The sequence below is a fragment of the Haliotis cracherodii genome, unplaced genomic scaffold (genome assembly GCF_022045235.1).
Source record: "Haliotis cracherodii isolate W230 unplaced genomic scaffold, xgHalCrac1.p SCAF_5, whole genome shotgun sequence".
NCBI lineage: Eukaryota > Metazoa > Mollusca > Gastropoda > Lepetellida > Haliotidae > Haliotis > Haliotis cracherodii.
In genome coordinates this window covers 10,811,583-10,825,682 of record NW_027266308.1, presented here as the reverse complement: position 1 = coordinate 10,825,682, position 14,100 = coordinate 10,811,583, and the positions used below count along the sequence as shown (strand labels likewise).

Here is a 14,100-nt window from a genome sequence, read left to right as displayed (position 1 = left end):
TGCGACACAGTAACCACAGGGTGTCTGTGTGACACATTAACCTCAGGTGGTCTTTATAAGACATTAACCTCAGGGTGTCTGTGTGAGACATTAACCTCAGGGTGTCTGTGTGAGACATTAACCTCAGGTGTCTGTGTGAGACATTAACCCCTGGGTGTCTGGGTGTCTGTGTGAGACATTAACCCCTGGGTGTCTGTGTGAGACATTAACCTCAGGTGTCTGTGTGAAATATTAACCTCAGGTGTCTGTGTGAGACATTAACCTCAGGTGTCTGTGTGACACATTAACCCCTGGGTGTCTGTGTGAGACATTAACCCCTAGGTGTCTGTGTGAGACATTAACCTCAGGTGTCTGTGTGAAACATTAACCTCAGGTGTCTGTGTGTGACATTAACCCCTGGGTGTCTGTGTGAAACATTAACCTCAGGTGTCTGTGTGAAACATTAACCTCAGGTGTCTGTGTGAAACATTAACCTCAGGTGTCTGTGTGAGACATTTACCCCTGGGTGTCTGTGTGAGACATTAACCCCTGGGTGTCTGTGTGAGACATTAACCCCTGGGTGTCTGTGTGAGACATTAACCCCTGGGTGTCTGTGTGAGACATTAACCCCTGGGTGTCTGTGTGAGACATTAACCTCAGGGTGTCTGTGTGAGACATTAACCTCAGGGTGTCTGTGTGAGACATTAACCCCTGGGTGTCTGTGTGAGACATTAACCCCTGGGTGTCTGTGTGAGACATTAACCTCAGGTGTCTGTGTGACACATTAACCTCAGGGTCTCTGTGTGACACATTAACCACAGGGTGTCTCTTTCAAAATTAAGAATTGGAAAGATTCTGGAACATAAATAGTTGTATCTTTTTCCTGGCAAATTACAAACAACAAACAACACAAATCAATGCACCCCAAATTTATTCAATGCCCTCATACATGTACAGTCCTATTGTACACTGCACACACAAGCTGTGCGTACCACCTCTATCACCTCATGGAGTAGACAAGCTGTGCGTACCACCTCTATCACCTCATGGTGTAGACAAGCTGTGCGTACCACCTCTATCACCTCATGGTGTAGACAAGCTGTGCGTACCACCTCTATCACCTCATGGTGTAGACAAACTGTGCGTACCACCTCTATCACCTCATGGTGTAGACAAGCTGTGCGTACCACCTCTATCACCTCATGGTGTAGACAAGCTGTGCGTACCACCTCTATCACCTCATGGTGTAGACAAGCTGTGCGTACCACCTCTATCACCTCATGGTGTAGACAAGCTGTGCGTACCACCTCTATCACCTCATGGTGTAGACAAACTGTGCGTACCACCTCTATCACCTCATGGTGTAGACAAGCTGTGCGTACCACCTCTATCACCTCATGGTGTAGACAAGCTGTGCGTACCACCTGTATCACCTCATGGTGTAGACAAGCTGTGCGTACCACCTCTATCACCTCATGGTGTAGACAAGCTGTGCGTACCACCTCTATCACCTCATGGAGTAGACAAGCAGTGCTGCTACACAGACACACCACAGCTAAGTCACCAGGATCGGATCCTGGTAGGGCTGGGACGAGTCCAAATTTACTACTCTCAAGAGAGAGATACAAAATGTCCGATTGGGAAACGTTTGACCGTACACCTGTCAAAATGTATTAGATACAGGTATAAAATGATCTGGTCATGCATATACTGAAGTTGCCATTAAACAATTTAATCACGTGACTAACCACGGGTCCGGGTAGTCCTGTGGGTACGGGGTCCTACTCGGTACCCACCCGACCCGAATACCCGTGTTACCCGTGCCAGCCCTAGTTCCTGGTCCCCAGAACCCTGTTAATCCAGGCAGTGGTGTCCCACTAACATCATCCAAATTAACAAATTGTGGTTTCGGAGTAGTGTCACTTTATATACTTGAAAACATTCCAAGCAGTAATCGTCCCGGCAGTGGAGTTTCTGGATTAACAGGGTTCAGACTAAATAGGTTTCAGTGTTATGTCATCAGGGCATGTTGGGTTGGCCTTTCACCTCAACGCGTACTATGTATAGAACACACACCTCCAAGGAGAAGTAATATACTAATATACTGTCAAAACAATATTTATTTATATTTGTTTTATATTATGTATAAAAGCGCATTACATAAATGAGAAGTGTTTTTCTGACTTATATGCGATCAAAATTACAATTTTTAATATTTGTTTAATATTATGTCTTAAGAAGGCTCATTAATACATCCAGGAACTACACACTAAACATGGTACATTGTATCTTCTAATGAACCACCTATTTTGAACCAGTTCTGTGGTCTGATGCATCATTATATATGAATAGGCGAGGATTTCATAAGACAACATCAAGGTATTATTCACGATACAGGCTGGATTCAAATACTCCAGTGTTCCATTGCTATTCACCCCTATTCACATGATGAGAAAATGACACTGTTCACCCCTATTCACATGTTGAGAAAATAACACTATTTGGACAGAATGATAGGAATACAATGTTTCTCTTCACAATTTTATCCATGAATTTAAAACAAAAATTAACACTAGAAGGCAACAAAATGGATTAAGAGGCCAGGTTCAGCCATGTGGTTGATTGCATGTCATTCTACCCTGACGTGGGGCGATGCTCATAATATCAGTCATTGGTTTGTCTGGCCCAGACTTGATTATCTACAAACTATACACTGATTACATGGAGCTGGTATATGGCAGTGTTAAACAACACACAAATACATCTAAATTTACCCACAACCAATTTCAAAAGTGTGAAAAGAAAGTTTCTACAAATGACAGCTAAATTGGTCCATTGTTGGCTTGTGGTTTGAGCTGCTAGGTCATACTATAGGAGAGATCCAGGTCCCATCAGCTGGTTACATATTTCAAACACTGCCGCATTGCAGATTATGGACAATAGACCAATGTTTGGGGAATATACAAATTGAGAATGGGTACGTAAATCATTTGTCTACCATTCGGCCCTTTGGGTATGTAATCTACAAGGTGTCTAACAGCTGGCATTTAATGACTAACACAACAGTATGAGTATGTCAATGCTGACACTGCATCTAGGGCATAGCGTTATATAATCTTGAAGAATATCAGAAAACCTGTTCTGAAATTACATCAATATTTGATGAAATTATATCAAGATGAAATATTTGAATTTATACACCAAAGTGATTAATTATTTAAAACAATTACTAAATCCCAAATATTTGCATAAAAACAGATAATTATCAACTTCCAACAGAAATTCTCGCCAAAAAGTATGATTTGACATAATGTATTTGTAAGCAATATCACAGAGGCCATTATAAGCAGATTTGAAGGTGTCAGTCTGGCACTGAAGACATTTTGGTGTCTGTCCATTTGGCACTCCATGAAGATTGGTTTGTGTCTGATTCCGTCCGACACCATTAACACCATTGTTTGAGTATGGTTTTACACTGCTTTTAGCAATATCACAGTGGGGGACATCTGAAAGGGGCTTCACACATTGTACTTATGTGGGGAATCGAATCGGGTCTTCGGCGTGACGAGCAAATGCTTAAACCACAAGGCCACCCCACCAACCCTCCATTGACAAACAGCAAACATATGGAGCAGACGTGAGAATGAGTAAAGGAGTATGACATGCTGGACAACATACAGCAGACAATCCCACACAAGCAATGATCATTTCATAGGAGATGGTTTATTAATATAAGGACAGGTCAATCGCTTTGTGGAACGGGGCCAAGGCCTCTGATAACAGCCAATTTCTATCATGGCGCGTTTAATAACTGAACTCTTAACAGAGGAAATACAGTATTTCAGTTACACCCCACTGTTGCAGGGAGGGAGAGGGAGAGGGAGAGGGGGGGGGGGGGGGGGGCACCCCATGAACCAAACATTCTGCACAACAACTTTTCTGTTCTAGGATACAATTTTTAGTCAGAATAAATTAACTACTTCGAATCTTTCCATCCTAAATATAGAATAGCAACTACTCGAGATCTACTGATATAATTAAAATAATTTAACTAAATAATCAGTTTAAACAAACAATGCAGTTCATTGTATCTTGGCAATAATTCAGCAGTTAATACTGATTTGTTAAAAATAAATAAAGACAATATTAAATATTTATTATTGTTTATTACATGCCAGACAAACTGGGAACCTGATCATACCCAGCACAACAAACATACTTGAATAATCCCACGATGCACATGACTTCAAGAACATATCTTGCATACTGAAATATAATTTTAAAAGAGGTTGAATAGAAACCAGAAATTTTCCATCACAGCAATTACTCTTTCACAACTTTCACGTCGGCCATGTGAAAACAAATCAACGTAAAACTGAGCTCCCCATCCATGAGAATGTAATATATTTGGACAGTGTAGGTTTACTGTTTTGCTGAATACAAGATGAAGAAATAAATACTAGATAAATAAATTAACTCTTTCTTTGGCAGAGGCTCTCAAGTAGTGGTGGAAGTGTGCAATCTACAATAGTGTGACACATATCTCATAGTTGTGTGTCATGACTGTGTTTAGTTGGAGAGAAAACAGTGCCAGTCTACTGGACATCCGGATCTTGACATCTTCCCGAGGCAAGAGAGTTAACCGACTTTAAAAGTCCAGTTTCCTACCTTGCCGAACTAGGCTGGTATTACTGGGCACGATCGTAGTACCACCTGTGGCTATTTCCAGTAATGTCCCGTCTAAGCCTCTCCTATGGACCAATCAGATTCCACCTCTCGTATCATTTGTGATTGATTCACCCAAAATGGTGGCGCCCAGTCAGGACGATCTGATCGATAATCAAGATCTATATTGTGATAAAACGGGTCTTACATCGCGAAGTGCATCAAATCACGTGAGCACCTTGATTAAAAACATGAAAAGATTTGCATAATATCTGTCCACGCCCAAATGACGGTACGCATGCTTTGCAAATACTTCAGTTGACCGAAATAGGCACGTTGATAACCATCTTGTTTACGAAAAGGATGTCTAATTTGTTAAGCGATTTTGATTGGACTATGCATAGACTCGTTAGTCCAGCCAAAATGTAGTTCCATAATACCAGCCTAGTTCGACAAGGGTGGAAACTGGACTTTTATAGTCAGTTACCTCTCTTGCCTCGGGAAGATGGGTCTTGAACATTCATGTTTATTGTTTACTGAAGTGAACTGCCCACATGCTAAAACAACAAAATGCAAGAAATATCATTTAAATCCCAAATATGAAGACAACTAATTACATCTATGGATTCAGATACATGCAAGAAGATCCGGAGATTAATTAGTCTACACAATGAGATCTAGGGTCATCATCCATATCATGGACATGAATATATACAAGTCAAAATATGTTAGGAAACACTGAACAAAACTTTTGAGGTCATTAGCAGAAGGTGGGAGGTCAGGAGGTCACCTGATGGTCTCGCTTCTGTAACATGAGACCTGATGATCGTGGTGTTTTAACAAATCAAAAGTTAAAACAGAACTTTGAAAAGTTGTGTACAGAGTTGTTAAAGGGGACCGGTGGTCAGACTCACTAACTTGGTTGATACATCTCATCGTATCCCAATTACGTGGATCGATGCTCATGATGTCAATCACTGGATTGTCTAAGTGAAGTGTTAAACAACAAACAAACAAAAGAAAAGTTTTTAAAACTGCTGAAAACAGTCCATTTTGCATGCAAAATTTAAATTTATATTTAAATTAAATGTCCTCTGTTCAAATCAAAACGATGTCAAAGAAAATATGTTCCTCAGTTTCTACTACTGGTACAGAAACAAAGCATCTGCATCAACTCAATCTCATTTGTTCATATTTCCATCTTCATAACAAAATATCCAAATAAAATAACAGCATTCACAAAAACTAAAATGTCTATTTCTTAAACAAACAGTATTCATCACACTGAGATCCTTAACAACAATAAACAACACAGCTGTTTAAGAATAAAACAACTTCAATTGTATATGCTTCAAAATGCATTAACCTTGATCTGTGTCCCAACAGGGAAATCTCTGGCCATTCAGTATAAAATATTACAGCAAAAACATGCAAAGCTGCCATCTGATAAATCTCAGTGAGTAGAAGCCATTCATAGCAAAATAAATATTGATGTATACAGTAACCATGGCAACATGGACAAAAGATCACCTGGGGCTGCAACAAGTAAACAGAGTTTGAGTGAGTGAAGTAAACATCCCTAAAGCAGTATTCTAGTAACATCATAGCTAGGGACACCAGGGGCGGTGTTCATAAAGCTTCTTAGAATTTTCTAAGAAATTGACTGAAGTGTTATGGGACACCAGGAAGTGGATTCAAACATTGTAACTCAGGTTCTAGGCTAGATAATCAAACACTCTAACCACTGACCTTCCCAAGTGCCCGTATTTATGTAGAAGTGGTCGTGGTCATCTAGGTAGCCCAGGTACCTTCCTATATTCAGAAATGTGCGACAATATGGCCCGTACAGGGATGTACGAATCAAACAGCAAAAGTGAGTTGCCAGATTATCTAAGTTTTCTGAAGCCTGGTAGGATGGAACCCTCACTCACAGTTTAGATAAAGCATTTATCCTTTATAATCTTAATCTTGAACTTCAAACAATAACGTGTCATTTCATCAACAAATATTTCTGTGCCAACCTAAAAACGTAACTACAGTCGTCACTCGCGATAACGCCTTTCATGACACCACTGATTCTGCGCTATATAGTTGCCAGTGTTTATTACCATAGACCCATGAAGATCCGTGGTAGATGAGGCCTTCAGCAACCCATGCTTGCGGTAAAAGTCGTAAGAAGCGACAGGCTTGCTGCTTTGGTTGATGCAGGTCATCGTATCCCAAAATGCTCATGATGTCAATCTCTGGATTGTCTGGTCCATACTCAATTATTTACAGACCGCCGTCATACAGCTGAAATCTTGCTAAGTGTGGCGTTAAAAAAATAAATAAATCCATAATCAAATTTTGGAACTTTAAACAGAATTTCAAACCTGTCTACTCATTAGCTTAAGGGAGTAAAAATGTTTTGAATACCCAATGAAAATGATAACATGGCATTAAATACTCAAAGGCTAAAAAATTATCTCGAACCCAGTGCATTGCATTGTGGTGTCCTTTTCACTCTCAGAAAACCAATAAATGTTTTAAAACGAGTTGATGTTTTAATATCATTGTTGGTTGCTATCATATAATCTCTAATCATGTTGAAATACTCCTGATTGCCTTCACTCAACTCACAACCAACTCAAATCTATTATTTCTGTGAGTAGTAATGTTACGTGTTGCAGCCCGATACAACCACTGAATTAAAATATCTACAGTAGAACATGGATATAACGAACAACAAGGGTGAGTGAGTGAGTTGGGTTTAACGCCGCTTTAAACAGTATTCCAGTATTCCAGTATAACAGTTATATCACGGCGTGTCAGCTTAATGTGGGAGGAAAGCCCAAAAAGATGCAGGTCTCAGACGTTTACCAGTTCGGTGAAACCCACGAGCACGGGTATGGTGCTGACCAACCTAGAAACATAATTGGGGCGAACCGGGATTCGAACCCACAATCATAGGTTTCTGGCGTGCCCAAGGGACGCAACTCTGCACAGCGAATTGCGGCGCCTTAGACGACTAAGCCACCCGTGCCCCCTCGAATAACAAGGGACCGGAGAAATCAGTTCATTATATACGTTGGTTATATACATTTTCGCTTAGAAACATCCATCATCTTGGATAAAACAAAAGACAATACACGTAATTTGTCTTGCAGACAAGATTAGTCGAATTACATGTACAGGTAAGATTAACAAAAAACAAGATTAACAAAAAGCAAGTTTAACAAGGTTGAATTGTCACTGCTGATTGTGTTGATTCGCCGCTGATTGCTTACAGCCAATTGTCAGTGACACTCGACACTGAGTGAGATTTCTCAGTTCACTATACACGTCATTAATTAGAGGTATTTGGGCTTGTCGGGGATCAGACAGTTCGCTATATACGTGAGTTCGCGGAAAAGAGTTTGTTACGTAAATAAATTTTATATGATAATATATATGAGATAAATCTGGGATTTTGTAACAGTTCGTTGTATTCGTTTGTTCACTCTGTCCATGTTTGTTATATCCATGTTCTATTGTCATTTATTCACTTCATCCTAGCTACTCTCTAGGATGAAAGCTTAAGGGATATTTGTCCCTTGAAATACTGATATTGGCTGTGATGATCTTGAATGTGATCACAGATGAAACCCATACAGCTATTGACAAGGGAACAACAGTCATTCTTGACTTCACAGTAAAAAAATAGGTTTCCTTGACATAATTTACAAAACATTATTCTAATGATAACAAGCTTACACAAAATCAATCATCTGATCCTCAGGAAACTTATTTCAAAATTATTCGGTAAACGATTAGTAATTTTAATCAGTGGAAAACTTTTTCTCGTCATGTTGAACATGCAAAATAAATATAACATAATTTAATTTTTGTGCAAACGATAACAGGCCTGAGATTCTGATAATTGACATTGACCAATTAATCAATTCAAATTACCAACTGATTTCACTAAACAGATCTTTCAGTATTCGATGCTATGAAAACATAACAAGCCCAAGAACCAAATATTTCCTAGCCCAAGCAGTGATCAATCCCACCACTTCTGCAGCATGTAATTCTGGTCGTCTTCCTTCTTGAAGCCAAACTGTGAGTAGAACTTGACGAGGGGGTCTCGACATTCTAACGACACTTTGTAACACCCGACCTTGGCACTCAACAAGGTCATGCTGTCTACAAGGCTGCAGAAGAAAAAGAACAGGATGGTACAGAATCATCAAACATAAATATTTCCAACCATGACTTTCATATCATCAATCAAGATGTTGTAATAATGAGACTGTGTTGATTGATCATAAAAACTTCATAATTTTCATCATATTTTTGTTATTACATTGTTTTGTATTTCATATTAATAATAAATTAATGTCATTGTTATTGTCTGCATCAGCTCCTAGCCTCAGTGAACAGGATGAAACAAGCAAATGACGGCCAACCAAAACCATCAGTGTCTGAATCTACCCCAGCACAGCCAGAACAGGGTCTGAATCTACCCTAGCACAGCCAGAACAAGGTCTGAATCTACACTAGCATAGCCAGAACAGGGTCTGAATGTACCCTAGCACAGCCAGAACAGGGTCTGAATCTACCCTAGCACAGCCAGAACAAGGTCTGAATCTACACTAGCATAGCCAGAACAGGGTCTGAATCTACCCTAGCACAGCCAGAACAAGGTCTGAATCTACCCTAGCACAGCCAGAACAGGGTCTGAATCAAACTAATAGCCAGACTCTATAAACTCTATCAACTAAACCTATCAGTACTTACAGTTTTCCAAGCTGCTTCCCCCGATAGAGGTCACTGACCACAACGTCCTCCACGCGTCCCCTCTGAAACATACAGAGAACATCATTAACTGGGAGTCCATGTCTATCTTAGTGATCTTAGCCCCATGAATGCAGCCACCCTCCTGACAGGCACATACTAGACACATCCTCCTCTATGAACCCTGGGGAACTCACCGCAGAGGCTTGGTGTATAAACTTGGTTTCCTTCACCAGTGTGGCGGAGGCGATGATCTGCCCAGATTCTGTGTTCTCTATCACCGTCACGTAGTAGTTCTCCGGACACTTCTTCATCTGCATGAAGCGGGCTGCAAAACACATGAGTACAAGGATGGTTAGTTTGTTGAATCTACCCTAGCACAGCCGGAACAGGGTCTGAATCTACACTAGCACAGCCAGAGCAGGGTCTGAATCTACCCTAGCACAGCCAGAACAGGGTCTGAATCTACACTAGCACAACCAGAGTAGGGTCTGAATCTACTCTAGCAAAGCCAGGCCAGGGTGTGAATCTACTCTAGCACAGCCAGAACAGGGTCTGAATCTACTCTAGCACAACCAGGCCAGGTATGAATCTACCCTAGCACAACCAGGCCAGGGTCTGAATCTACCCTAGCACAACCAGGTCAGGGTCTGAATCAACACTAGCACAACCAGGCCAGGGTCTGAATCTACCCTAGCACAACCAGGTCAGGGTCTGAATCAACACTAGCACAACCAGGCCAGGGTGTGAATCTACTCTAGCACAACCAGGCCAGGGTGTGAATCTACTCTAGCACAGCCAGAACAGGGTCTGAATCTACTCTAGCACAACCAGGCCAGGGTGTGAATCTACTCTCGCACAACCAGAACAGGGTCTGAATCTACTCTAGCACAACCAGAGCAGGGTCTGAATCTACTTTAGCACAACCAGGCCAGGGTATGAATCTACCCTAGCACAACCGGAACAGGGTCTGAATCTACTCTAGCACAACCAGGCCAGGGTATGAATCTACCCTAGCACAACCAGGCCAGGGTCTGAATCTACCCTAGCACAGCCAGACCGCATCAGTACAATGAAGGTTAGTTTGATAAATAAACAGATACTGATATGGATGAATGGTGAAGTGAGGTGAAATGGGGTTTAACGTTGCGTCCAAGATTATTGCACTTATAAAGCGACGTGCATGTACATGTGTGTGTATGTGTGGCTGCTTGTACTAGTCCGGACTGATGCCGATTTATAGTTTTAGCTCACTGAGATACCATGCCGCAGTTTAACATGAATACCCCACTCAGACACAGTATACTGACTCCGAGCAGTCCTGTCCTTGTTTTAGCCCCTTAATGCCGAGCGCCAGACAGGGTAACAACAAGTACCATCTTTTAACATCTTTTGGTATGGCGCGGTCGGGGATCGAACCACGGACCTTCCGCTTTCCGGGCGGACGCTCTACCACTAGACCACGGAGGCGGTCTATGGATGAATGGAGGGATTTATGGATGGGTGTGGATTCAAAGGTGTAAGGACCTGTGGATGGATGGAGGATCTATGGATGGATGATGAATGAATGATAGATGGATGGACTGATGGATGAATGATGGATGGATGATGAATGAATGATAGATGGATGGACTGATAGATGAATGATAGATGGATGGACTGATGGATGAATGATAGATGGATGGACTGATGGATGAATGATAGATGGATGGACTGATGGATGAATGATGAATGCAGGACCTATGGAAGAACTAATGATGGATGAACGATGAATAATGAATAGAGGATCTATGGATGAACTGACTGATAAGCAAATGGTCTATTGGATGGGAGAGTATATGGACTGGTGAACTGATGGATTAATGAGCATATGGATCGATGGAATGGTGGATGAATGAGCATATGGTCTGAAGAACTGATGACCATAGGATGGATGAGCATATGGTCTCATGACAATATTCATAAGTATTTCATAAAACAAAGGTACCATTTTAAGTTGTTGTCATGGCGATCCATAATCATATCATTAGACAAACTGGGTGTACATGGGTGCTACGAACAACATGATTTGGTTGGTTGGTTTGTTGTTTCATGCCGCACTCAGCAATATTCCAGCTATATGACGGCGGTCTGTAAATAATCGAGTCTGGACCAGACAATACAGTGATTGACATCATGAACATCAATCAACGCAATTGGGATCGATGACATGCATCAACCAAGTCAGCGAGTCTGACCACCCGATCTCTTTAGTCGCCTTTTACCACAAGCATGGGTTGCTGAAGACCTATTGTACCCCAGATCTTCACAGGTCACATGACAAATGTTCGACTTGAGACAAACCCTCCTACCTTCAAACTCTTCTCTGCTTACATCTCCGACTTTGGTCAGGTGTGTCAGCAGCTGCAGAAAACCTGGAAGACAAAGAATAGCGAGGTCAAAATACAAAACAGGTTGTACACAAATAATGTTGTGATGAGTATTCATATCACAGCGGTAATGAACTAAATTGCCCTAAAATATCCATCTATAGTCAGTGTCATAGAGCACCTATGTTCACACAAGGGAATACATTATTCATGAAAACATTAAAATTTGAGTGAGCGAGAATCACTGTCATGAGTATGGCTTTACGCCGCTTTTAGCAATATACCAGCATTATCACGGTGGGGGACACCAGAAATGGGTTTCACACATTGTACCTATGTCAGGAATCGAACCCGTGTCTTCGGTGTGATGGGCAAATGCTTTAACCACTAGGCTACCCAACCGCCCCCATTAAAATTTGAAAGTATTTGTTGAACCATCAATGAAAACAGTGCTCTCTTACAGCAGGGATACTTAACGATAACTAAAGACAACATCTGTCTTAAGTTGGAAAACAGATTACATTCCTTATATTTTTTGCAAAAAAAAGAAATCCTGATATTGTTTGAGGTGAAATTGCTGAATATTGCTGACATCTGCATAAAACAATACTCACTCAATCATTACAAGAAGATACACTTCAATAGCTCAACCAAGAATGCGAATCTATTGTAAAGTGTAGAAGCCCTCGGTCTTTTCAACTGCACTCCTTCGTCGGGCAGTTAATGGAAGACCTCAGGCTCCTGCAAATGATAATGCCCTGAAAACTAGCGTTACCCTTATAGTGTCTGTATGGAGAAAAAGAGACTGCCCCTGGTTCAGAGCAAGGGTCAATCAAACCTCTGCAACTATGAATAGTGAACTAAACATGCTAAAGGTATATATGCATGTGAACAGCATCATTATTCTCTTCATCAACCATTGGTCAACAAATTAATGTCTGACAAAAATCTCAGTTCCTTAAGTTTGAAGACTGGGTTTACAGTTCACATGCTTTCCATCCAACAAAATCTTTTTCAGTGGTTTTACATTAACAGTCCATAAACAGCAGCTCAACAGCATCACTATATCAAAAACTCAGCTACTTACAAGCTGCGTCCATACAGCTGGAATATTGCCAACTGATAAATCAGTCAGCACAAGTCCAGCCATACTACTATGGCATCTTGTAAACAATAGTATCAGATAAGTTAGTGTTATCACTGTCTTAAATCAATCCGAAAAACTTAGTATCATGGCTACAAATCATTTTGCACTCTATCGTATCATATTATATTCCTACAGGGTTTCTAAAGTTACTACAGTGAATAGCAGCACATCCTTGATTATTTCATGATGACATAATATGATAAAGAGGTCATTACCCTTCTGTGTTTGTGCGTTGCAAATATCAAATATTAGATTATAATGTTCATCAAAGGCTCACATAATACAATGATTATTCCTTATACAGTCAAGTCTTGTTAATCTGACACTCGTTAATCTGACAATGGCTTTATCCAACACTAATAATGGGAACTTATTAAATCAGTGCTATTTAGACCTGTTAATCCACTCCGACTCCGACACACCTAATTTGCAACGAATTACCGAAATCACTCATTAATCAGTCTCATTAATCCGACACAGTGATCAGCGTACTCCGTGGTCATCTGCCAGCGAGTACACAGCCCGTGTTTTGATGCGAGACAAGCCGGCTGGTAGATGCATATTACAATGACTGTAGAGATAAACTTGCTTAACAATAAACAATTAAGCTTTTAATAAACAAACCAATATTAATCACATGATTAGATTGCCTTAATCTCATTAAAATCAGACACAAGTTCTCACTACCGCTGAGGACATCCCATTACAAGTCATGTCAGAACGACCTTTCACAAAATTTGACCGACCAATGAAATAACTAACAGGGAGTCAACATTAGCCACTAAGAAAGCAGCTTTCTTGAGCCTTGCAGCACTAGTTTCAAACTGGCGACTTCCATCCCAAACCATGCTTTAAAAAGTATTTTGAATCAGCCAGTAACAGTAGTTTTGTGTTGAGCCTTCGAGGTTGCATGATTAGAAAACACATTCCACGAACAAAGTAACATAACAATATGAATATTTCTTTTTACCTTTTTTTCAGTCGTACAGCTCGTAACCATAGTTTTGAGTTAAGATTTTGAGGTTGCATGATTAGAATACATATTCGGCTAACAACGTAACAATATGAATATTTCATTTTTCATTTGTTTATAACAACGTATTTGTATTGTTATCATAGTTATCTATCGTGTAGTTACCGATTTTCAATCACGATCGCTGATACTACTTAATTTTGTTTGTCTGA

The 14,100-nt window shown here is 40.6% G+C and overlaps 1 protein-coding gene across 1 annotated transcript in view; it reads right to left on the bottom strand.

Moving 5' to 3' along the window:
* Window positions 1–4,125: 4,125 nt before the first annotated feature.
* LOC139441999 (glucosamine 6-phosphate N-acetyltransferase-like) overlaps window positions 4,126–14,100 on the bottom strand; it is a 22,394-nt gene continuing 12,419 nt past the window's right edge. The window contains exons 3-6 of the mRNA XM_071222751.1: window positions 11,751–11,813; window positions 9,597–9,727; window positions 9,403–9,464; window positions 4,126–8,816 (exon numbers count right to left, since the gene is read on the bottom strand). Of these exons, the coding sequence (XP_071078852.1) occupies window positions 8,666–8,816; window positions 9,403–9,464; window positions 9,597–9,727; window positions 11,751–11,813 (407 nt within the window). The 3' untranslated portion in view covers window positions 4,126–8,665. The remainder of the gene's footprint in view (window positions 8,817–9,402; window positions 9,465–9,596; window positions 9,728–11,750; window positions 11,814–14,100) is intronic.